The following is a 25,337-nucleotide window of genomic DNA, read 5'->3' on the forward strand; positions in this document are numbered from 1 at the left end:
TATTAAAGAGTTGAAGGAAACAATTATGTCTGGGGCAAATACTACCCCAGGGAGAGATAGGTTGTCATACGAGTTATTTAAACATCTGGATGATATGGTACTCGAGGACATTTTGGCTTTCTTTAATACTGTGTGGGCAGGGGGTTGCTTGCCAAAGGAATGGAAACATGTGGTTGTGGTCCCTATTATGAAGCCTGGCAAAGAGGCATCTGACCCTAGTTCATACCGCCCTATAGCACTCACAGCAGTGCTATGTAAAATTATGGAGAGATTTGTTACTAATAGATTAGTGTATTTTTTAGAGACCAAAGGACTCTTTGTTGGTTTCCAGAGTGGCTTCCGAAATGGGAGGTCCACAATGGAGTCAGTTGCAATCTTATATCAGGACATTAAAAGGGCATTTAGCAATAAGGAGAGTGTAGTCAGTGTATTTTTGGATATTGAGAAGGCGTATGACTCTTTGTGGAAGGAGGGTTTAATGATTAAAATGTCTGACTTAGGAGTGAGGGGGCGGATGTTTAATTGGATCAAGTAGTAATAGAACTATACAAGTTATGGTGGGTGGTGTTAGTTCAAAGAGTGTAGAAATAGAGAATGGAACCCCACAGGGAAGTGTTATTAGTCCAGTTTTATTTAATATAATGATTAATGACATTTTCTGCAAAGTAGAGGGAGCATTTGGGTTGTCTTTGTTTGCCAATGATGGGGCTATCTGGAAAAGAGGGCGAAATGTTGAGTTTATTTTAAAGCAGATTCAAAGAGCATTAGAGTCAGTAGAGGAATGGGGGAAAACGTGGGGCTTCAAAATATCTGCCTCTAAGTCAAAATATATGGTATTTGGATTTAAAAGGAAGCTGCCTAATATTGGATTGTATTTGTATGGGTCTCCACTGGAGAAGGTAAAAGCATTCAAATTTTTGGGCATTTGGTTTGAAGAGCGGATGACTTGGGCTGTGCATGTCAGTAAAATTTTGGTGAAATGTGAAAAAGTTTTGACTGTTATCAGAAGTCTGGCTGGCTGTGAGTCGGGGGCTGACAGGGAGACAATGCTTCTAATTTTCCAGGCCATGATCAGATCTTCTCTTATCTATGGGTGCTTTGTGTATGGGTCTGCATCTAAATCTGTTCTGGCAAGGCTAGATGTGCTGCAGGCCAGGGCTTTGAGGCTTTGCTGTGGGGCCTTCAGAACTTCCCCAGTCCCTGCCCTGCTTATTGAAATGGGAGAAATGCCCTTATAGTTAAGACACATTAAGTTAGGGTTACAGTACTGGGTAAAACTAAGTGGGTGTCATCAAACTTTTCCAGCAAGGTGCCTGTGACAAGAGTCTGACGGAGGCAATAAGTATAAAACATTTTTTGCAAATATAAATCAGTGGGCTGGGATGCTGGGTTTGGAACAGGTTAGTGTAGCGGAACATACAAGCTGTCTACCTATGCTATATTGGGTGCTGCCCGAGCTGAATACTGAACTGGTCTTTCTACAGGAAAAAGATAAGAAGCTGGTAACTCCAAAAATAGCAGAACATCTAAATTCAATTAGAGACAATACTTTGACTATTTTTACAGATGGGTCTAGAGATCCAGTTAGTGGGAGAGCTGGGTTTGGGATGTATGTGGAGCAGCTTGGGGTGAAGATTGGCCGGCGCATCTCTAATGGGAGCTCTGTTTTCACATCTGAGCTAATGGCAATCTTATGGGCTTTAAGGTGGACTGAAACCAGACCTAGAGAGGTTATAATCTGTTCTGACTCTGCAGCTGCTCTGGAAGCCTTAAGAAGGGGGAAATCTAAGGCTCGACCTGATATTATTATTGACACTCTAACTGTGTCCTTTAGAATTGGTTTTAGATCTAACATCACCTTTTGCTGGGTTCCGGGTCACGCAGAGGTTGGGGGGAACGAGCAGGTGGAACAGAGTTTGAGTAGAGAGGTAGATGTTCATATACCCTGGGGAGAGCGGAACTGAGAGAAATAATTAAAGAGGGCTTAATGAAGGAATGGCAGAGAGGGTGGGAAAAGGAAAGCAGGGGTAGACACGATTTCTCTTTACAGTCTCAAGTTAAAAAAAGATGTACCTGCACTTTTCAGTCCCGTTGGAATTCAGTTAAACTGTGTGGATTAAGACTGGGTCACTGTGGGCTAAATTATTGTAGGAAAACATGTGTCTGGTTTATGTGAGTGTGGGAGCCCTGAGACAGTAAAACATGTTTTTCTGGAGTGTAGAAAATATAGGACAGAAAGACAAACATTGTTTGATAGACTGTTAGGACTTGGAGTTCAGGCTTTTTCTGTTTTTTCTTTGTTTGGACACTGTGAGAACCATAAACTGGTCTCCAAGGCAATTTTGCAATTCCTGCGCAACACAGGACTACATGTAAAAATCTAGTTCATCATCGGACCTGTGGAGGGCAGTAATACGCTAAACAGCGTCTAAACTGCCGGAATCTTACGAGAAGAAGAACAAGAGATCCGGAACAGGACATCAGAGTCCATGAGAGAGGAGGAGCAGGAGGAGCAGTAGAGGAGCGGAATGGAGGAGGACAAGCAGAACCCGGAGCACCGGAGCAACAAGGTCCGGAGAAGACAAGCAGCAGGCTCGTCCTCTGATAGCAGCGATGTTGAGGTGAGTGTTGATGACGTCATGGATAAAAAGGGCTTGACAGCAGCCACACTAAAGACACGAGGAAGAGTCTCGAGGCTCCGTGGATCATCCGCTCATTCTCTGGTTCCACATCACATCTGGAGAAAGGAAATGTAACAAAGCAAAAAGGTTTTTATGTCTCCGTGTTTCCTGTTTTCATCTCTAACTCACTCAGAGTAAAGAAACACTTGAGACGGTCTGTGTTGCAGGGTATTTTCCCGCGCAGTGCGTCGCGTGTTCTCGCGAGAGCTCGCAGAACAAACAATCGGCTCGTTGGAGATTTAAAGAAAATGAACAGCAGCAAGGATGAAATGAAAATGTAAGAGACTTAAACATGACTTCATACAGGTCTTTAAGGGACTGATTTACAAACTGGACTGAACTCTCTGACGGAGCATTTTAAATGAAACTTTTCTACAAATGAATCACATTGAATAAAGATAAAAAAGAAATAGACATAATCTATAATGTAACTGTTTTCAATATGTCTTTAACTTGCTTATAATGCAGGAATGAAATATGTTGCCCTTAGAACATAACCATACCAACTTATTGGGCTTTAAATTTTGTCTTATGAAGTATTATCAGTTTAAATTCTCATCAAATATACTTGTAATGAAACCATGTATATTTTGACAAAGTGCTTGAACATTACCTTGCTGAAAATATCAGTTATGGGTCAATTCTGTGTCCCTCAATGAGTGCGTAGCCTTCTTCTGGCTTCTTGCACCTTGGGCCACAGCTTAGCCGGGGCTTCACGATCCTCCTTTGAAAAGTCCTCCTTGAACTGAATGTTCCTCTCTTTGCAGACTCTCGCCTCTCTGGATTTTTTCCATATCTCATCTTGAATAGTTGGCATTGCGAACTGTATGATTATTGGTCTGGGCATTTTGTTGGTGGTGGCGTCATTCTTCTTTCCCAAGTGATGTACTGTGTCCACTGTCTCATCAAGTTTATCCACTATATACTGTTTACGCTAGGGATGCACCGAATATTCGGTAACCGAATATGTTTGGCCGAATATTGAAAAATAACACACATTCGGTATTCGGTGGAATAAGTTAAAAGCAAGGCCGAATACTAGCGGCGTGTTTTGATAACGCAATCAAACAGCGTGCCATGACGAGCGGAATAAAATGTCAGCAGTGTGGCGATCTGCCCGTCACCGCACTCGCATTTGCGACTAAAAATAGTTTTGAGCGAGCAAAGTAGGCTTAAATCATTCAGCACGCTGTGCGAGCAGCCTACAGATTACAACCAGCAGCAGAAACGAAAGGCGAATCCCATCATTGTGGGTTGAACGGGGGTCACAGACACAGACAGTAATGTATTCCTGTCAAATACAGCGGCCATCGGCTTACCGGGCGACGGAGAAGTTGGCTCCAATAATATCCTCTTCTTGGCGTCATGACTGCCCAGAAGTACCTGAACAGACGAGCTGTGGCGGCACACAGGTATGTGACGTGCCAGAGGAGGAACGAGCCGTTCACATTTCTCTCTTTTAGTCTTTCAGTGGCAGGTAACGGCCCACAAACCTCACCACACTTTAGGGACTGTTTGTTACTTATGAAGGGACTGTCAAGGGAGGAGGGTGGCTGGTTGATTCTTATTTCATTTATTATAATAATAATAATAATAATAATAACAATAATATAATATTTATTTTACTATAATAGAATAAATATTATTATATTATATAATAATATTTATTTTATTTTGATCCCCCCTATGTTAATCACTTATTGATGCTGTTTTTGAAGTATGAATAAGTCAGTAAGTAATTTATTCCATTTAAATATCATTGATGTATTATAGGAAAGTGATTTATCTTTTTATAAATGACAAAAGGCACATCTGCCTCATTTTTGCTGTGGTATCGTGATACTACTCAGAACCATGATATTTTCATTGGTATCACACAGTGGATCCCAATTTTGGTACCGTGACAACACTAATCTGGAGGGGGTTCATCTGCAAAAACTAATGAAAAACTAAACAATGATATTCGGTATTCGGCCACAGATTTTCATTTCGGTGCATCCCTAGTTTACGCCGCCATCTTGTATCTCCCGTCGACAATCCCTTTTGTATGACGGAAGAGCAAGTCAGGATGAAGTTGGACACAAATCTAACCAGCATGCATTGTGCTGCCATCACTGGTGATCGAATCTGCACAGGCCTGACTCATCTCCAACGAGCCTGAGCTGTTGAAAGTAGCCGAGAGTCGAAATTTAAACCGCGCTATTACAATATGGAGATGGCAGTACAGAGTGATTAGCATGATTTAATTTTAACACTGGCAGGGACACACATGTAGTACGAGTGTTAGTGTGTGTGTGTGTGTGTGTGTGTGTCCTCCCCCAGGATATTCTGAGCATCAAACGTTTATGTTACTGCATTTTGAAGTGTTGTGCACCAGTATATGGTGGAAATGTCTTTATGTAAAGAAAAACAGATGTGTCATATGGTGACGCAGGCGGCAATTTGGCCATGTGTGCTGTAAGGTTGCAGCGATGTACCGGTTTCAAGGTATACTGTGATATGGAAGTTGACAGTTATCATAGGCAAGGCAAGGCAATTTTATTCATATAGCACCATTCATACAAAGGCAATTCAATGTGCTTTACAAGAAAAATATATTAAATTAAATATTAAAGGAACAATAAAATTGTGTTTGAGATCATTAAAACCAAAAGCTAAAAGCAAGACAATAAATAGTTAAAAACAGTGCAGAAAATGCATTTAAAAAGCAAACATAAAGCAAAAGCAACAGCAGACAAATATGAAAACAATAGCTACAGATTATCCTAACAATAAGTTACATATCTAGTTCACTGGTAAGCTGCAGTAAATAGTAATGTTTTAAGGCCTGATTTAAATGAGTTGACAGTTTCAGCCGACCTCAGATATTCTGGAAGTTTGTTCCACAGGCGGGGAGCATAGAAACTAAAGGCTGCTTCACCTTGTTTGGTTTTGATCTTGGGAACACTGAGTAAACCTGTTCCAGATGATCTGAGGGGTCTGGCTGCTTCATATCGTACAAGTATATCAGAGATGTATTTAGGCCCGAGACCATTTAGTGCTTTATAGACAAGCAACAAGATTTTAAAGTCTATCCTTTGACACACAGGAAGCCAGTACAGTGACTTAAGCACTGGTGTAATGTGCTCCACTCTCTTGGTGTTGGTGAGGACTCTGGCAGCAGCGTTCTGGACGAGCTGCAGTTGTCTGATTGATTTTTTACTCAGGCCTGTGAAGACACCGTTACAATAGTCCAGCCTGCTGAAAATGAAAGCATGAACAAGTTTTTCTGTATCTTGTTTAGACAGAAGTTCTTTTATTCTTGCTATGTTTTTAAGGTGGTAGTAGGCTGATTTAGTAATTGTCTTGATGTGACTATTGAAATTTAGGTCTGAGTCCAGAACTACACCAAGATTTCTGGCTTGATTTGTAGGTTTTAGTGTCATGGCATCAAGGTGAGCACTGACTATTGATCTTTGTTCTTTGGGGCCAAAAACAACTATCTCAGTTTTGTCTGTGTTTAGTTGTAGAAAATTCTGGCACATCCACGTATTGATTTCGTCAATGCACTTATTTAGTAGATATAGGGGACTGTAGTCATCTGGTGACACTGTTATGTAAAGTTGTGTGTCATCCGCATTAGTATGGTAGGAGATGTTATGGTATTCCATAATCTGAGGAAGAGGGAACATATAGATGTTGAACAGAAGAGGCCCAAGAATGGACCCTTGAGGAACTCCACATGTAATCTTTATTCGCACAGATTCATAATTGCTAAGTGACACAAAGAAATCCCTGTCTTGTAAATAAGATTTAAACCAATTTAGCACAGTGCCAGAAAGTCCCACAAACTTTTCTAGTCTGTCGAGCAGTATCTTATGGTCAACTGTGTCGAATGCAGCACTGAGGTCCAGTGATACCAGAACCGAAATCTTTGATGCATCACTGCTCAGATGAATATCATTTAAAACTTTTACAAGTGCAGTCTCAGTGCTGTGATGTGCTCGAAATCCAGACTGAAAGGCATCAGAGGAATTGTTTTGCTCCAAGAAGGTCTTAAGTTGCTGAAAAACAACCTTTTCAATGATCTTTCCTAAAAATGGTAGGTTTGATATGGGCCTGTAGTTATTTATTACTGAGGCATCCAGATTAGGCTTTTTTAAGAGGGGTTTAATGACTGCGGTCTTCAGGGCCGTTGGAAAAAGGCCTGACTGAAGAGAACAGTTGACTATCTGTAGTATATCTGATGCTATGCAGTTAAAAACATCTTTAAAAAAGCTTGTAGGCAGAGTGTCAAGGCAGCAGGTAGTGGACCTAAGGTTTCTAACTATGTCTGTCAAAGTAGCATAATTTAATGGGTGAAAAAGTGCCATATTAACTGGAGTAGTCTTATGAGGCACAGGTGAAATAGCCACTGTGTTGGAGTTACAGACTGTCTGTCTTATCTTTAAAATCTTGTCTGTGAAAAAAGAAGCAAAGTCATTGCATGCCTTGGTGGATAGCAGTTCAGGAAGGACTGACGCAGATGGGTTTGTCAGTCTTGTCAGCACTTTTTAGCTCCAAGATATAGATGTGCAGACTTTCCTTATAGATGTCATAATGAACCTGGAGTTTGGTTTTTCGCCACCTGCGTTCTGCTTCTCTACATTCTCTTTTTTTGAGCTTTTACCCATGTGGCGTTCCTCCATGGTGGTTTTTTCTTACCAGAGACAACTTTGACCTTCATGGGGGCAATATTGTTCATAATATTCATAGCTTTAGAGCTGAAACTATGAACCAGATCATTGACAGAGACTGAGGGCAGAGCTGGTGTGGGTATAAAATCCTGGGTGAAGAGTGTACAGGTGTTTTCGTTGATATAGCATTTTCTGATTACCTCTGTTGTACTTTTACTGGTGTCAGCGGAGATGGCCATTTTAAAGAAAACACAGTAATGATCAGAAAAGGCAACATCAGTCACCACAACCTCAGAAATGTTGAGCCCTTTGGAGATAATTAGATCTAAAATATGTCCCTTATTGTGTGTTGGCTCTGTTACATGCTGGGAAAGTTCAAAGTTGTCAAAGGATGTAGAAAAGTTCTTTCGCACTGCCATCTTTGGGATTATCAATATGAACATTGATAATCATATTATTATCATAGCGTGTACGTTTGCTTATCTGAGATATTGAAAAAACTAGGGATGCACCGATAGGGATTTTTCTTAACCGATACTGATAACTGATAAATTCACATTTTTGTATTTTAAAAGAAGTGTATAACTTGTAGTTAATGTTCACCTGAGGGTCAGAAAGGCTGATTTAATATTCCACAGCTCTGACCAAACCAAATCAAACTGACTTCGTTTGACACATTTTAATCAGTATTAAATGTAACGTTACCGTTAAGACAGAGGAGGAGGATGATGATGATGATGATGATGATGATGAAGCCCAGTGTTACTGTGTAATTCTCTGTATAAACTACACTGCAGAGTGGAGTCTCTACTAACAGACAAACACTGACAGCTGATGAACATCAACATCAGCAGCTCCGCCTTACATCTGCTGGATCATATGTTTATATGGTCACGCCCAGGCACCGTCTCAACGTCCCATCATACACCAGCTTACAGTTACTCTTGATTCACCTCACACATTAACACTCAGCTCAGACACACACACGCAGTCAGAGAGGTAACGATACAAATAATGTCTAACTGTAGCACCACATGGCGAGTGGTTATTAATATGTTTAACTACAGAGGCGAGCCTTTTAAAAGCTCGGTGCTGGATGTTAGCCGCTGCTGCTAATTAGCTCGTGCTAACACTCTGGAGACGATCCTTCAGCGCTGTGTCTGTAAAGCGGAATATATAACAGGGTCTGACGTTAAGGTTTTTTCCTGCTTGCCCTACCGGGCAAGTACTTCTCAAATCCACTTGCCCCATCTAAATTCTTACTTGCCCTGCCTAAGAGGTTCTTTTTCTGGCTGTGTGGTGCATATTTTCGCTCATGACTTATATCTTACGTCAGCAGAGACGCTTGGCCAATGGAGGCAGCAGCACATAAAAAAGCAGCACACTGCAACTGGCCCATCCGAGGACAGAAACAGGAGAGGAAATACACGATTACAGGCCTGGAATTAAGTCATTTTTAGGGCAAGGCCACTTTGGCCTTTGATAAATACAGATTTATTAGGGCATCACGGCCAAAACCAATGGCGCAATAACAACATGCGCTAACTACATTGAATAAAGACAAAACAATATATGTGTTGAAAAACAGTATTGAGTTTATTAAAACTGGGTGTGCATGACTGGGGATATATCTCATTTCTTGTTGTTTTGATTCATGTCCCTTATATTTTAAGTCTTTGAAATCTCTTTATTCTTTTGTTATCTCCTAGTTATTAAGAAATTATTATTAGAAGAAGATTCTTTATTGTCCTTTCTCAGCACATTATGTACATTGAAATGAAATTTGACCTCTGCATTTGACCCATCCTACTGTATACACTGGGAGCAGTGGGCAGCCACAGTGCAGCATCCGGGGACCAACTCCAGTTCTTTTGCCAGTGCCAGTGGTCAGGGTCACTGACAGGAGTATTCACCTAACATAGCCTACATATCTTTAATTATATAATTATTTATATGGCTCTATGTATATTTTTACACAAATCGCCAATATTTAATTTGCCTTTAAAAAAATCTTCTTCCTTCATTTAATTTGACAATGTTTATTGTCTTGTATTATGTGTATTAATTCTCTACAGGATCTTGTATGTTCTTTAATGTGTGTTCAATTTATTAAAAGGAAAAAAAAAAAATGTTTTGGTGAACCCTGCAGCAAAGTGAACCCTCTTCCTCAGAGAGGATCTTTGCCTCCCAGTTTATTCCTGGCGACAGAGCAGAGTGAACAGTCTTTCTTCTCAGAGGATCTTTGTCCCATGAGAGCAGGCAGCATGCTGTTCTTATCTATCACTCTGCTCTCCGTGTCCACATTTAAAACATGTTTCCCTTTCTGTGTGGTACCTGTGTTGTACATGAGCTAACGTTAGCGGGTAAGGACTGAGAGGCTGTCCGGTATATGTGTGTGTCCGAGTCGGTGCTGCTTGCCCGATCGGGCATGTCTGCGCAGGGTCTGCTGGCCCGACGGCTATTTTTACTTGCCCCAGGCATTCGGGCAACTGTTAATGTCGGCCCCTGCATAACCTGTTCACTGGTTCCAGGGAGTTTGTTGATCTGGGGGTTGTCGGGTGGTCAGACATCAGACCCTCGGTGTAATCCTGTTGTCATCCTCTGAAACTGTGAAAGACATCCACACTGCAATGCGTTTTACCCTCTAGACAGCGTGCTGCAGTTGTTGTTGTTGTTCTTCTCTGTGTTTATTGGCGGCTCGCAAAGCAAGTTTAAAGGTACATGTAGCACCACCCACTGTGTTGAGTTTGTAGATGCTGCCCTTGTTAAGTCAATGAAAGCAGTCTGGTCTGATTTATGACAAATGGTTTATGTGGGTTATGAAGAGTAACTGATAAATATTTAAAGAAAATGGGAAAAGACTTTGGTGTGGCGGTCAGCCTGTACAGTCATGGGGGAGACATGAGCACAAGTCAAGAATCTCAGGTCCAACCCAAAACCACTAAACCACTAAATTATGGAGAGAAGTATCAGTGAGAGTCGCATTGATAGTAGTATTGGTATCAATTCCTATCAAAAAGCCAAAACCTAAATAAAAACTATTCTGTAAGTTATTTATCATAACATTTGTTGGTGGTAATGCATTAGTCAGACATTGTGGGTTATGTTTGGCAGACATGCTTTCAATGTTATTCATGGTTTTAGTTGGCTCGCTGCACTGTGACAGCTCATTAACTCTTTTTCTGTTTGTTGCTATAGGAACAGAGAGGAAGAGAGGAACTTTTACGTCACCACCATGACAAATCCTTCACAACATCTGGATCTTTAAAAATTCATCAAAGAGTTCAAACTGGAGAGAAACCATACAGCTGTGACCACTGTGAGAAAACATTTTTGCGCTGCAGTGCCCTCAAAGCCCATCAACGCATTCACATTGAAGGGGAACTGTCCAGTTTTTTCCAAAGTGGGAAGGATTTCACAGAGTCAGGGAGCTCAAAAAAACAAGACATTGACGCAGCAGAGAAACCGTTTAGCTGTGATCAATGTGAGAAAGCGTTCACCACTCTACGTAGCTTAAAAAGTCACAACTGTGTTCACACTGCAGAGAAGTCGCACCACTATGACCAATGTGGGAAAACTTTTTCACAACAAATGTCCCTTGAAACTCACCAAAGAATTCACACAGAAAAGAAGCCATACAGCTGTGATCAATGTGGCAAAGCTTTCACATGCTCAAGTAACTTGAAAATCCATGAACGCAGTCACACAGGAGAGAAACCGTACAGCTGTGATCAATGTGGGAAAAGGTTTTCTCAAATAGGAAACTTAATATCTCATCAACGTATTCACACTGGTGAGAAACCATACAGCTGTGATCAATGTGGCAAAGCTTTCACACAGTTAGATCACTTGAAAACCCATCAACGCAGTCACACAGGAGAGAAACCATACGGGTGTGACCAATGTGGGAAAAGGTTTTCCCAAATAGGAAATTTAATATCTCATAAACATATTCACACTGGTGAGAAACCATACAGCTGTGATCAATGTGGCAAAGCCTTTGCACAATCAGGGGCCTTAAAAAGCCACCAATGCATTCACACAGGAAAGAAACCGTACAGCTGTGATCAATGTGGCAAAGCCTTTGCGCGGTCAGGGGCCTTAAAAAGCCACCAACGCATTCACACAGGAGAGAAACCATACAGCTGTGATCAATGTGGCAAAGCCTTTGCACTGTCAGGAGTCTTAAAACGCCACCAACGTATTCACACAGGAGAGAAACCGTACAGCTGTGATCAATGTGACAAAGCCTTTGCACGGTCAGGGGTCTTAATAAGCCACCAACGTATTCACACAGGAGAGAAACCATACAGCTGTGATCAATGTGGCAAAGCCTTTGCACAGTCAGGTGTCTTAATAAGCCACCAACGTATTCACACAGGAGAGAAACCGTACTGGTGTGACCAATGTGGAAGATTATTTGCCCGGTGCAGTACTTTGAGAACCCACCAATGCCGGCATGCAGGAGAGAACCCGTACAGCTGTGACTAGTGTGAGAAAGCTTTTATTAAACGATATGACTGATTTAGAAATCCACCAACGTGTTCACACCAGAGAGAACCCGTCCTGATGTGACCAATGTTGGTAGTGACATTATAGCCCACAAATGTGTTTTTGGACATTTTCAGGGCCAGGCAAACATCTTCCTACTTCTTCCTCCCCATGCCCTGATAGCTGTGTTGATATCTTACTTTTGTCTTTGATTATTTTTATCTGTTTTTAATTTCAACTGTAACCCTATGTTGGACCACCAAATTCCTCCCTGTAGGACTCCCATGTGTGAGAGCTGATGTAGAGGCAGATAATGTATTGTTCTATATCAAATGTGAAAATAATGTCAGTTGCAAAAGGTCTTAGAAACAGTTGACCAGATGTCAGATTTCACAATAGGAAGGACTCCTTATAAGAAGTTGTTTTTGAATACTGTTGAGTTGTTGTACTTTGGAGTTACTAGGAAGGACTCCTTTTAGGAATTGTTTTTGAAATATTGAGTAATTCTTGTACGATCATTTCCAGGAAATCAAACTTGGCAGAACGGTTAGGTCCCAGACCCAGGCACATCTGCACATGGACACACACACATGCGCGCACACACACGCATGCACACAAACGAACAGACGCTCGCTCACTCAGATAGTACAAAGGTTTTTGGAAGTTGTATGAGCGGGGCTGTTTCTGCTGTGTCCACTGTTTTCTACGACCTGTATTGTTGAGTTGTACTTTGCAATTAAAGTAATCCCACTGGCTGTAACTTTTCTCCGTGGTTCTCTGAGTCTCTTCATTTCAGTGTTTGCTGAAGTTGAGCAATTTCCGTACACTGACCACATGGTGACTCCATGTTGATCTTTGGGACTGTGCCCCACGAGCCCCATGAGTCAAGTCCATGTAGATATATATATAGGCTGATTGACCAAATAAGCATTTGAAAGCTGATATTGATGCCTCTTACCATGGCTGTGATCAAAGTATTTGCATCAGCCTGAGACCTCTATCACAGACAGGCTCTGCAGTCTCAGACGCTGACTCAACATGCTGAATGAAATGTTTAGTGACTTGACTGATTTTTGGTCCCGTGTGCAGCTTCCCTCTCTAGCCTGCCTCCAGAAGGGGGCTCTGTTTCTGTTGTCATGGCGAGGTGCTCCAGAGGGGTATTCCAGAAAACGGGTTTAGTGAAAACTCTGAGTATGTTAACCCTGAAATGAGGGAAACTCTGTGTTTTCAGTTCCAGAAAGAGAGGCAAATCAAACTCTGGCAACAGACTCTGTGAACCTACCCTGCTCAGTGGCAGGTTTTCTTCAATAAACCCTGAGTTTTTCTCTGTCTCCTCCCTCTTACACGCTGTTTCATTTCCTCATTCATTCAGTCCGTGTCAAAGCTTGTATCGAAGCGCATTAATTAGCAGAGATTTACCGTCTGTCACAGTCTAAATCCTGCTGGATATTAGTTTGTTACTCAGGACTGTCTTAAGTTATTGAATTTATGCATATCAGTCATTTCTTTGGACATCAGTTTTTGTCTTTACATTCAAATATTACACAGCGAGAATTCACCCTCAGAATCAGCTCAGAATCAAACCCAACCACTTTATCTTCATGAAGATAAAGTGGTGGTGGTAAAGTCATATGCTGATGACACTCAGCTACATTTTTCAGTAAAGCCAGATGATCTTAGCAACCTCAACACTCTCCACAACTGTTCAGCTGCGATAAAGAACTGGATGTCTGTCAACTGTCTTCAGTTAAATGAAAATAGATAAATAGAAGCTGTGTCTTTTATGGTCGTGGGGCCCTCTTTTCTTTGTGTCCCAATGTCAATGTAAAGCACGTTGTAACCTGCCTTAAAAAAGGTGCTGTATGAATTAAGTTTTACTTACTTACTTACTTACCACAGCTCCCAGTATGACAGGGACATGAAAACCCCTCCACAATGTTCAGGTTTCCAGCTCAGACTGTTTGCTCCTGTTGATGACATCAGGACACCAAAGTCTTCTGAGCTCTGAGCATCATCAACAAGTTAAATACCAGATTAATATGATGTATGTTATCATGTGTAACATATTTGATGTCTTATCCAGTGTCTTGCATGTGTCCTGTGTTTGTCCACATGTAGAAGACAGCTGAGTTTTTCTTGCTGAGCTCCACCTGTATAAAGACGGAGGCTCAGCAGGGCGCAGCTCTTCTTCTTTTTGACTCTTGTTGGAGGTACAGAGACAGAAGTTGAGTTGAAGCCTGTTTGTTTGTGTGTGGAGGATTGTAATGTCCATATCATCAGATGAGTTCAGCCTTTAATAAAAATAGTTTGTAGACTCTGCAGTGGGATTAAAGTTCCTGGTGCTGGTCTTTGCTCCTGTCACAGTCTCACTACTGAAGCTCAGACGCTCCTCAGGATCAGCTCCACAGTTTCACTGACACTTTTTGGTGCTGAATTCAGGAGTGCAAACACCTCGCTTTTTTTTCAGCAGATGTGTTTTTGTCACATCAGTTTAGGTGACTTGTGTGAACTCTCCAGATTCTGGGAGGCTTTTTTGGGGGTGGGTGACAGATCATTGTCATCTCTCTGGACCGTGGCTGACACGGCAGCAAACACATGAAAGTTTGTGTCGTTGGCTCAGACAGAAACAGAGGTTAAGGTTTTATCTGGTTATCTGACAACTTCAACAAATATAATGTGGAAGAGATGATTATGTGTGGACATGATAAAAAGAAGCAAAGTCAAAAAAAGATTACATCAGACCATATGATGATAAAATGAATAATTTATTGTCGATAAAATAAAAAGTAGGGATACACCATATTGGACTTTTCATCAATATCCAACATGCCAATATAAAACAGCTTATTTGGCCAATACCAATATCGATATATCCACTTTTTTTCCCACTTATTTTAGGGGATCATCAGGTCTCTTCTGTAGTGGAATAAACATCATATTAAGCATGTATGCTCTTATCATGATGGCCCACCAGCAGATGGAGACACAAAATACAATACTTGAATGTAATATTCATTCATTGTGCAGAATAAGAAAAAGCATGTTGGCTGATTCTGATAGTTCATTTTAAAGATATCGGTCAACACTGATGATGTGCCAATATTATGGTATATCCCTAATAGAAAGGATTATAGGTGAGTGACTGAGTACATGAGGTCATTATTAAATGTGGAGTTTAAGATAAGATAAGATAAGATTAGATACACCTTTATAGATCCCATAATTGTGAAATTCCAGTGTTACAGCAGTCAGGGGAAAGATTCAGATTAAAGATGTCAATATTTAAAAACTTTAAAAACTTAAAAACACTAGACATGCAAAAAAGTACAAAAAATACAGAAAACAGCAATAAATAATAACAATAATGAGCAGTGGATAAAAAGTGAGCAATGGATTAAAGTGAACATATTTAGTGCAAAGCGAATATTGAATGTGCAAATAAACAACAACATGGGGGACAGCAATGCTCATAGTGGTGTTTATACGAGTCCGTGCAGTTTACTGTGAGCAGTGCTGGTTATGTAGCCTGACAGCAGCAGGCAGGAAGGACCTGCGATGGCATTCCTTCACACACTTTGGGTGAATCAGTCTATCGCTGAAGGAGCTCTCCAAAGCTTTTATCTCCTCCTGCAGAGGATGGGAGTCATTAGTCCTCAGAGACGACAGCTTGGCTGTCATCCTCCTTTCTCCCACCACCTGCACAGAGTCCAGAGAGTATCCCAGGACAGAGCTGGCCTTCTTGATCAGCTTGTCCAGTCTCTTCCTACCTGCAGCCGAGACGCTGCTGCCCCAGCAGACCACTCTGTAAAAGATGGCTGATGCCACCACAGTGTCAAAGAAGGTCTTCAGGAGTGCCCCCTGCACTCCAAAAGACCTGAGCCGCCTCAGCAGGTAGAGTCTGCTTTGGCCTTTCCTGTACAGTGCTGTTATGTGATCAGTCCAGTCCAGTTTATTGTTAAGATGAACACCCAGGTACTTATAAGATGTCACCATCTCAATGTCCTTTCCCTGGATGTTCACCGGTGTTGGGGAGGAGTCTGCGGAAATCCACCACCAGCTCTTTGGTTTTCCCCGCGTTGATCTGAAGGTGGTTCCTCAGGCACCAGTCCACAAAGTCCTGGTTCAGTTCTCTGTACTCCCTGTCATCCCCATCTGTGATGAGGCCGACTATGGCAGAGTCGTCAGAGAACTTCTGCAGATGACAGGTGGGGGTGTCGTATGAAAAGTCTGCAGTGTAGAGGGTGAAGAGGAATGGTGCCAGCACCGCCCCCTGCGGGGTACCCATACTGCAGACGACCAAGTCAGATACACAATCCTGGGTCCTGACATACCGCCAGTCCATGAGGTAGTCCAGGATCCAGGATGTGAGGTGATTAGCCACCCCTATGTGCTCCAGTTTGTCCCTCAGAAGTGCAGGCTGTATGGTGTTGAAAGCGCTGGAGAAATCAAAGAACATGATTCTCACAGAGCTTCCAGGCTTCTCCAGGTGGGAAAGAGCTCTATGCAGGAGGAAGATGACGGCGTCTGCCCACCCCAATGCCAGGCTGGTAGGCAAACTGCAGCGGGTCCATTGAAGAGCCTACTGCGGGGCGGAGACGAGACAGGACCAGGTGCTCCAGAGTCTTCATGAGGTGCGATGTTAATGCCACCGGTCTGAAGCTGCTGAAGTCCTTGGGGTGCGGAGTCTTGGGCACAGGTACCACGCAGGATGTCTTCCACAGCTGTGGTACTCTTCCCAGCCTCAGACTCAGGCTGAAGATGGTTTCAACTATCCCACACAGTTGGTCTGCGCAGGACTTCAGGAGCCTGGAGCTGATGCCGTCTGGACCCGCAGCCTTCCTCATCTTTGTCTTCCTCAGCTGATCAAATCTATTGAACAGATTCAGATCATTCACCCACTGCTGGTCGCCTCTGGCCTTGGAGTCTGGTTGTTTGTGTCCTGAGATGGTTTTCAGATCTCTCCAGACTCCGCTGACGTCACTCTGCTGCAGCTGTTCCTCCATCTTCTTTTTATATCGTTCCTTGGGGCGGCAGTAGCTCAGTCCATAGGGACTTGGGTTGGGAACCGGAGGGTCGCCAGTTCGAGTCCCCTTGGTTCCAGAGTTAAAGCTCTCCGCTTCTCCTCCAGGAGAGCTTTCATATCTGGAGTAATCCAGGGTTTGGTGTTGGAGAAGCAGCGTACAGTCCTGGTGGGTACGGTGCTTTCCACACAGAAGTTAATATAATCCGTAATGCATGATGTCACACTGTCAATGTCCTCCCCATGGGAATCGCTGAGTACCTCCCACACAGTGATCTCAAAGCAGTCTTTCAGGGCCTCCTCAGCCTCATCAGACCACCTCTTCACAGTGCGGGTGGTTGCTGGTTCCCTCTGCACCAGAGGTCTGTAGACAGGCAGAAGATGAACCAGGTTGTGATCAGCTCTTCCCAGGGGGGGCAGGGGGGATGAGTGGTTTGCCTCCTTGGTGTTGGCATGAAATAAATCCAGTGTTTTATTGTCTCTGGTGTGGCAGGAAACATACTGGGTGAAGGTGGGCAGGGTGGTGGATGGACAGGCATGGTTGAAGTATATGAGCATGTTAATCAGTTAATATAAGAATGTGTGTGTGAGAACACACAGTGTAGAATGGCGGGAAAAATGTCATTGTATAGTGTGCCAGAAAAATGTCAAAGTGCATCATGCTAAGAAAAAAATGACATAGTATAGTACATACCTGTGGATATTCTCAGTTATCCAGGTCATAGTTATCTCAAGGCAATTGAATCAAATGCAACTGGACTTAGTTTGGTCTTAGAAGATGTTTCACCTCTTATCCAAGAGGCTTCATCAGTTCATGCTTGTCTGACTAGGCTGGAACTAGTGTGGAAACAAAACAGGTATTTAACCTGTTTTTTTTGTCTGGGGTATCTGAAAAACTCAGGAGGATCTTCAACAAACACCACATCCCTGTGTGTTTCAAACCCAGTAACACACTCAGACAAAGACTGGTACATCCAAAAGACCGTACACCACACACCCAGAAGAGCAACCTGGTACGCTGTCCAATGCAGCGAGGAATGCCCAGACTTGTACATTGGTGAAACAAAACAACCACTAAACAAATGTTTGGCCCAACACAGAAGGGCTAACTCGTCAGGGCGAGACTCAGCTGTCTATTTACACCTCAAGGAGAAAGCACACTCCTTTGAAGACAGCAACGTGCACATTTTGGACAGGGAAGACAGATGGTTTGAAAGAGGTGTAAAAGAAGCCATCTATGTGAAATTGGAAAACCATCTCTCAACAGAGGAGGAGGTCTGCGACACCACCTATCCCCACCTACAATGCTGTCCTTTCATCCTTGCCCAGGAGACTTAACAGCTTAACCTCTAAAAACAATGGTCGTTCACAAATGGCCTCATGTGACTCTAACGACTCCAACGACCATCGGTGCAGCAGGAGTTTCAACGACACGTCGTTGACACACCATTGAGCACTAACGAACCAATGACATCATTGGCCTTGTGAAGATCTGTTTTTAGTTCCAGCCTAGTCAGACAAGCATGAACTGATGAAGCCTCTTGGATAAGAGGTGAAACGTCTTCTAAGACAAAACTAAGTCCAGTTGCGTTTGATTCAATTGCCTTGAGAGTATAGTACATAAAAAATGTCATAGTGTGGTATGAAAATCATAAAATAATATGTAAGAAAAAAGTCAAAGTATATGGCAAAAAATCTTAGTATGCCAAAAATGTTTAAGTACAGCACGCTAAAAACAAAAGTCATGGTATAGTATGTCAAAATAAGTTACAGTGTAGTATGCCTAAAAATGACATGGTACAGGATGCCAAAAAATGTGATAGTGTAGTAAAGAAAACAAAGTTTTGTGAAAGCAAAACAAAATCAAAAACACAGTATTCACCAGAATGACACCATTTATCAGCCAGAAACTGTAAAAACAGAAATCATTGTTAGATTTTCAAATTTCCGACTGTAATTGGACGCATCACGTGTGACAAATGCTTCTGTAAAAACATTTAAATAAATGTGAGCTTGAAATAGTGATATTGAATAAACTGTTTGTACGAACTGTTAATTAAACTGAGGCTTTTTTTCAACTCCAGGTTTCTGTCTTCAACTTTTAACTTTCAGACATCAAAAGCTAAGTTATAAAAATCTATTATATGGTGGAGGGAGGTTGGTGTATTTTCCCCCAGTAACTCAGGGAGGCTCGAAAAAAATATTTGGAGCTTCAGGAGGGTAAAAAAAGTTGCACCCAGTCACCTTCCTCTGATAAATAAAGAACAGTCCCTAAAGTTCTATAGATCCCCCATTCAACTTTTCTATTCAAGCAACTTGAAAAGAACTCATTACTTCCTGGCGGGAAATGTTCTTCCTTAGCAACAGTAACTAAGAGGGGCGGGGCTTATAACAGGAAGGCTCTTTACGACTCAGCCCAGGACACCAGAGTCCATGAGAGAGGAGGAGCAGGAGGAGCAGTAGAGGAGCGGAATGGAGGAGGACAAGCAGAACCCGGAGCACCGGAGCAACAAGGTCCGGAGAAGACAAGCAGCAGGCTCGTCCTCTGATAGCAGCGATGTTGAGGTGAGTGTTGATGACGTCATGGATAAAAAGGGCTTGACAGCAGCCACACTAAAGACACGAGGAAGAGTCTCGAGGCTCCGTGGATCATCCGCTCATTCTCTGGTTCCACATCACATCTGGAGAAAGGAAATGTAACAAAGCAAAAAGGTTTTTATGTCTCCGTGTTTCCTGTTTTCATCTTTAACTCACTCAGAGTAAAGAAACACTTGAGACGGTCTGTGTTGCAGGGTATTTTCCGCGCAGTGTCGTGTTCTCGCGAGAGCTCGCAGAAGAAACAATAGGCTCGTTGGAGATTTCAAGAAAATGAACAGCAGCAAGGATGAAATGAAAATGTAAGAGACTTAAACATGACTTCATACAGGTCTTTAAGGGACTGATTATTTTTAGATCATATCTTAATGGACGATAAATAATTCTTCAGTTCATTTTTAAAGCAAAATATGGAGGCTTTACAGTTTTTCCATTTGCAATGGTGTATATGATATTTACCCATGATAAAAATAAATGCTCAATAGTTCTCTTGAACAAAATACACATAAGGATTTACTTGAAAATGAAATCTTTGTGGTAAAGTTTCAGCAGCTGGATAAACGTTGTTTACAATTCTAAAGTGCACGTCGCTTACATTGGGTGAAATTGGCCATTTAAGATAATGGAAACATTTCGTAATTAAACTGTTCCCGTTATGGATTATTCTTACTTTTGACAAGAAAAACACAAACTAAAATGTAACGTTTGTCATTTATCTCTACTACTACCATTAACCAGTGACGTTATGTATCTGTTTGATTGTCAATTATCATGCCTGGAAACCTGTTAAATAATACCATTACTCCAGCTGAATGAGAAGTTCCATGTGCAAATAAAAAAGGCAGAATCAGTTTAAATTCTCATCAAATGTAATGAAACCATGTATATTTTGACAAAGTGCTTGAATACTACCTTGCTGAAAATATCAATTCTGTGTCCTCAGTGAGTGCGTAGCCTTCTTTGAGAAAGGCTCTTTCCCATTTCTTCTGGCTTCTTGCACCTTGGGCCACAGCTTAGCCGGGCTTCACCATCCTCCTTTGAAAAGTCCTCCTTGAACTGAATGTTCATCTCTTTGCAGACTCTCGCCTCTTGATTTTTTCCATATCTCATCTTGAATAGTTGGCATTGCGAACTGTATGATTATTGGTCTGGGCATTTTGTTGGTAGTGGCGTCATTCTTCTTTCCCAAGCGATGTACTGTGTCCACTGTCTCACCAAGTTTATCCACTATATACTGTTTACGCCACCATCTTGTATCTCCCTTTGAAAATCCCTTTTGAATGACGGAAGAGCAAGTCAGGATGAGGTTGGACACAAATCTAACCAGCATGCATTGTGCTGCCATCACTGGTGATCGAATCTGCGCAGGCCTGACTCATCTCCAACGAGCCTGAGCTGTTGAAAGTAGCCGAGAGTCGAAATTTAAACCAGGCTGTTACAATATGGAGATGGCAGTACAGGGTGATTAGCATGATTTAATTTTAACACTGGCAGGGACACACATGTAGTACGAGTGTTAGTGTGTGTGTGTGTGTGTGTGTGTCCTTCCCCAGGATATTCTGAGCAGCAAACGTTTATTTTCCTGCATTTTGAAGTGTTGTGCACCAGTTTATGTTGGAAATGTCTTTATGTAAAGAAAAACAGATGTGTCATATGGTGACGCAGGTGGCAATTTGGCCATGGGTGCTGAGATATTGAAAAAACTAGGGATGCACCGATAGGGATTTTTCTTCACTGATACTGATAATTAGGGCCGTAACGGTACATGTATTTGTGTTGAACCGTTTGGTACGTGACTTTCAGTTCGCACGACCCTGTACCAAATTATTGGGCGCAGGATATTATTTTATTTTGTTTTATTTTAATTCAGTTTTTGAAATAACCATTTAAAATATCTAGTTCCCGACGACATAATTGAGTGACGGACCTAGTCTCAGAATCTCCGCTTTCACTTTGTGCAGCGCATTCTCGTGCATTTTGACAACATGGCAAGTGAGCCTGACGAATCTGAAGACCCACCCACAAACCTTAAGTCCTCCGCTTGGGAACACTTTGGATTCAGGGTAAAATACGAAGATGGAAATAAACAAGTGGACAATACAAAAGTGCCGACACTGCAGAACAGCGGTCGGGTGGGAAAGTGGGAAAGCTAAGTAAGTTCCTAGTAAAACTGAATCTGAGCAGGCTTTAAAGCTGACCAGCTGCACTATACTTTTTATTTTAATTGAGTAAAACTGTTAAAGCAGAAATTTATATTTATATTTTTCATTCAAAAAATGTGTTAAAAAAACAGCAGGATTTTATTTTTCACTTTTATATTTCTATTTTCATTCAAACAATGTGAAAAAGCAGGATTTTATATATATTTGTTTCATTCAAAAAGTGTGTAAAAAGAGTTAACTGCTGTGGTGGTATGTTTTAATAAGGTTACTAATAAGTAAAAGATATTTAATAGTTTCTATTATTTTCATTACTGTACCGAAAAAACAACAACCATGACTTGTGTACCGAGGTACGACTCAACCGAGATTTTTGTGTACCGCTACACCCTGCTGATAACTGATAAATTCACATTTTTGTATTTTAAAAGAAGTGTATAACTTGTAGTTAATGTTCACCTGAGGGTCAGAAAGGCTGATTTAATATTCCACTGCTCTGACCAAACCAAATCAACCTGACTTCATTTGACACATTTTAATCAGTATTAAATGTAACGTTAATGTTAAGACAGAGGGTGATGATGATGATGATGATGATGATGATGATGAAGCCCAGTGTTACTGTGTAATTCTCTGTATAAACTACACTGCAGAGTGGAGTCTCTACTAACAGACAAACACTGACAGCTGATGAACATCAACATCAGCAGCTCCGCCTTACATCTGCTGGATCACATGTTTATATGGTCACGCCCAGGCGCCGTCTCAACATCCCATCATACACCAGCCTACAGCTACTGTTGATTCACCTCACACATTAACACTCAGCTCAGACACACACACGCACTCAGAGAGGTAACAATACAAATAATGTCTAACTGTAGCACCACATGGCGAGTGGTTATTAATCTGTTTAACTACAGAGGCGAGCCTTTAAAAGCTCGGTGTTGGATGTTAGCCGCTGCAGCTAATTAGCTCATGCTAACACTCTGGACAGTCCTTCAGTGCTGTGGCTATAAAGCGGGACATATAACCTGTTCACCGGTTCCAGGGAGTTTGTTGATCTGGGGGTTGTCGGGTGGTCAGACATCAGACCCTCGGTGTAATCCTGTTGTCTTCCTCTGAAACTGTGAAAGACATCCACACTGTGACGTGTTTTACAACTACAGCGTGCTGCAGTTGTTGTTGTTCTTCTTCTCTGTGTTTATTGGCTGCTCGCAAAGCAAGTTTAAAGGTACATGTAGCGCCACCCACTGTGTCGGGTTTGTAGATGCTGCCCTTGTTAAGTCAATGAAAGCAGTCTGGTCTGATTTATGACAAATGGTTTATGTGGGTTGTGAAAAGTAACTGATAAATATTTAAAGAAAATGAGAAAAGACTTTGGTGTGTCGGTTAGCCTGTACAGTCATGGGGGAGACATGAGCACAAGTCAAGAATCTCAGGTCCAACCCAAAACCACTAAACCACTAAATTATGGAGAGAAGTATCAGTGAGAGTCGCATTGATAAGTAGTATTGGTATCAATTCCTATCAAAAAGTCAAAACCTAAATAAAAACTATTCTGTAAGTTATTTATCATAACATTTGTTGGTGGTAATGCATTAGTCAGACATTGTGGGTTATATTTGGCAGACATGCTTTAAATGTTATTCATGGTTTTAGTTGGCTCGCTGCACCGTGACAGCTCATTAACTCTTTTTCTGTTTGTTGCTATAGGAACAGAGAGGAAGAGAGGAACTTATACATCACCACTGTGACAAATCCTTAACAACATCTGGATCTTCAAAAATTCATCTAAGGATCCAAACTGGAGAGAAACCATACAGCTGTGACCAATGTGAGAAAACATTTTTTCGCTGCAGTGCCCTCAAAGCCCATCAACGCATTCACATTGAAGGGGAACTGTCCAGTTTTTTCCAAAGTGGGAAGGATTTCACAAAGTCAGGGACCTCAAGAAAACAAGACATTGACACAGCAGAGAAACCTTTTAGCTGTGATCAATGTGGCAAAGCTTTCACGCGATCAAGATACTTGAAAGCCCATCAACACAGTCACACAGGAGAGAAGTTGTATAGCTGTGATCAATGTGGCAAAACTTTCACGCGATCAAAATACTTGAAAGCCCATCAACACAGTCACACAGGAGAGAAGCCATACGGCTGTGAGCAATGTGGGAAAAAGTTTTCCCATATCACCTTAATATCTCATAAACATATTCACACAGGAGAGAAACCGTACAGCTGTGATCTATGTGGCAAAGCCTTTGCATGGTCAGGGGCCTTGAAAGTCCACCAACGTATTCATACAGGAGAGAAACCGTACAGCTGTGATCTATGTGGCAAAGCCTTTGCATGGTCAGGGACCTTAAAAATCCACCAACGTATTCACACAGGAGAGAAACCATACAGCTGTGATCAATGTGGCAAAGCCTTTGCACAGTCAGGGGCCTTAAAAGACCACCAACGTATTCACACAGGAGAGAAACCGTACTGGTGTGATCAATGTGGAAGATTATTTGCCCGGTGCAGTAATTTGAGTGCCCATCAATGCCGGCATGCAGGAGAGAACTCGTACAGCTGTGACTAGTGTGAGAAAGTTTTTGTTGAACGGTATGACCTAAAAATCCACCAACGTGTTCACACCAGAGAGAACCCGTCCTGATGTGACCAGTGTTGGTAGTGACATTAAAGCCCACAAATGTGTTTTTGGACATTTTCAGGGCCAGGCAAACATCTTCCACCTGCTTCCTACTTTTGTCTTTGATTATTTTTATCTGTTTTTTATTTCAACTGTAACCCTATGTTGGACCACCAGATTCCTCCCTGTAGGACTCCCATGTGTGAGAGCTGACCACAAACTTTTCAAAATCAATCATGCAACTGTCCGGGGCAATGTTGCAGCTCACAGTGCACCCGACCCTGAAGCGTATCTCTGCGACTGGTGAGCCCACGGGATGGTGACTCCATGTTGATCTTTGGGACTGTGCCCCACGAGCCCCATGAGTCAAGTCCATGTAGATATATATAGGCTGATTGACCAAATAAGCATTTGAAAACTGATATTGATGCCTCTTACCATGGCTGTGATCAAAGTATTTGCATCAGCCTGAGACCTCTATCACAGACAGGCTCTGCAGTCTCAGACGCTGTCCCAGACAGGGGCTCTGTTTGTGTTGTCATGGCAAGGTGCTCCAGGTCTGATCCATCAGGGTCTGTTGACTCACTGTTAGTCTGGCCCCTCCCCTTGGACCACTTTGCCTCTCAAGACCCGACCAGGAGCAACGGCTGGGACACCACAGCTCCCAGTATGACAGGGACATGAAAACCCCTCCACAATGTTCAGGTTTCCAGCTCAGACTGTTTGCTCCTGTTGATGACATCAGGACACCAAAGTCTTCTGAGCTCTGAGCATCAACAACAACTTAAATAGCAGATTAATATGATGTATGTTATCATGTGTAACATATTTGATGTCTTATCCAGTGTCTTGCATGTGTCCTGTGTTTGTCCACATGTAGAAGACAGCTGAGTTTTTCTTGCTGAGCTCCACCTGTATAAAGACGGAGGCTCAGCAGGGCGCAGCTCTTCTTCTTTTTGACTCTTGTTGGAGGTACAGAGACAGAAGTTGAGTTGAAGCCTGTCTGTTTCTGTGTGGAGGATTGTAATGTCCATATCATCAGATGAGTTCAGCCTTTAATAAAAATAGTTTGTAGACTCTGCAGTGGGATTAAAGTTCC

General features: G+C 42.1%; 2 protein-coding genes across 4 annotated transcripts in view; both read left to right on the top strand.

Annotated features, from left to right (window-relative positions):
• Positions 1-2,464: 2,464 nt before the first annotated feature.
• Positions 2,465-25,337, top strand: part of LOC125883754 (zinc finger protein OZF-like) — a 61,805-nt gene continuing 38,932 nt past the window's right edge. The window contains exons 1-3 of one of the 3 annotated variants that reach the window (XM_049568288.1): positions 2,465-2,621; positions 10,535-11,229; positions 11,314-12,572. In XM_049568288.1, coding sequence (XP_049424245.1) covers positions 2,529-2,621; positions 10,535-11,229; positions 11,314-11,827 — 1,302 coding nt within the window. In that variant the 5' untranslated portion in view covers positions 2,465-2,528 and the 3' untranslated portion in view covers positions 11,828-12,572. Of the gene's footprint in view, positions 2,622-10,534; positions 12,573-25,337 lie in introns of those variants that run through there. The other 2 variants (XM_049568287.1, XM_049568289.1) reach the window with 2 other exon arrangements.
• On the top strand, positions 19,268-24,766 carry LOC125883776 (zinc finger protein 239-like). Its single transcript, XM_049568333.1, has 2 exons — positions 19,268-19,412; positions 23,318-24,766. Exons 1-2 carry the CDS (start codon positions 19,320-19,322, stop codon positions 24,185-24,187), a joined length of 963 nt encoding a protein of 320 aa, XP_049424290.1. The 5' UTR covers positions 19,268-19,319; the 3' UTR covers positions 24,188-24,766.

This window comes from Epinephelus fuscoguttatus, linkage group LG23 (genome assembly GCF_011397635.1).
Source record: "Epinephelus fuscoguttatus linkage group LG23, E.fuscoguttatus.final_Chr_v1".
Classification (NCBI taxonomy): Eukaryota; Metazoa; Chordata; class Actinopteri; order Perciformes; family Serranidae; genus Epinephelus; species Epinephelus fuscoguttatus.

Bases quoted from the DNA above. Each gene is read 5' to 3' on its own strand.
- LOC125883776 (XM_049568333.1), top strand. From the start codon at position 19,320: ATGGAGGAGGACAAGCAGAACCCGGAGCACCGGAGCAACAAGGTCCGG. The intron at 19,413-23,317 runs GTGAGTGTTGAT...TTGTTGCTATAG, and splicing joins CTGATAGCAGCGATGTTGAG to GAACAGAGAGGAAGAGAGGA.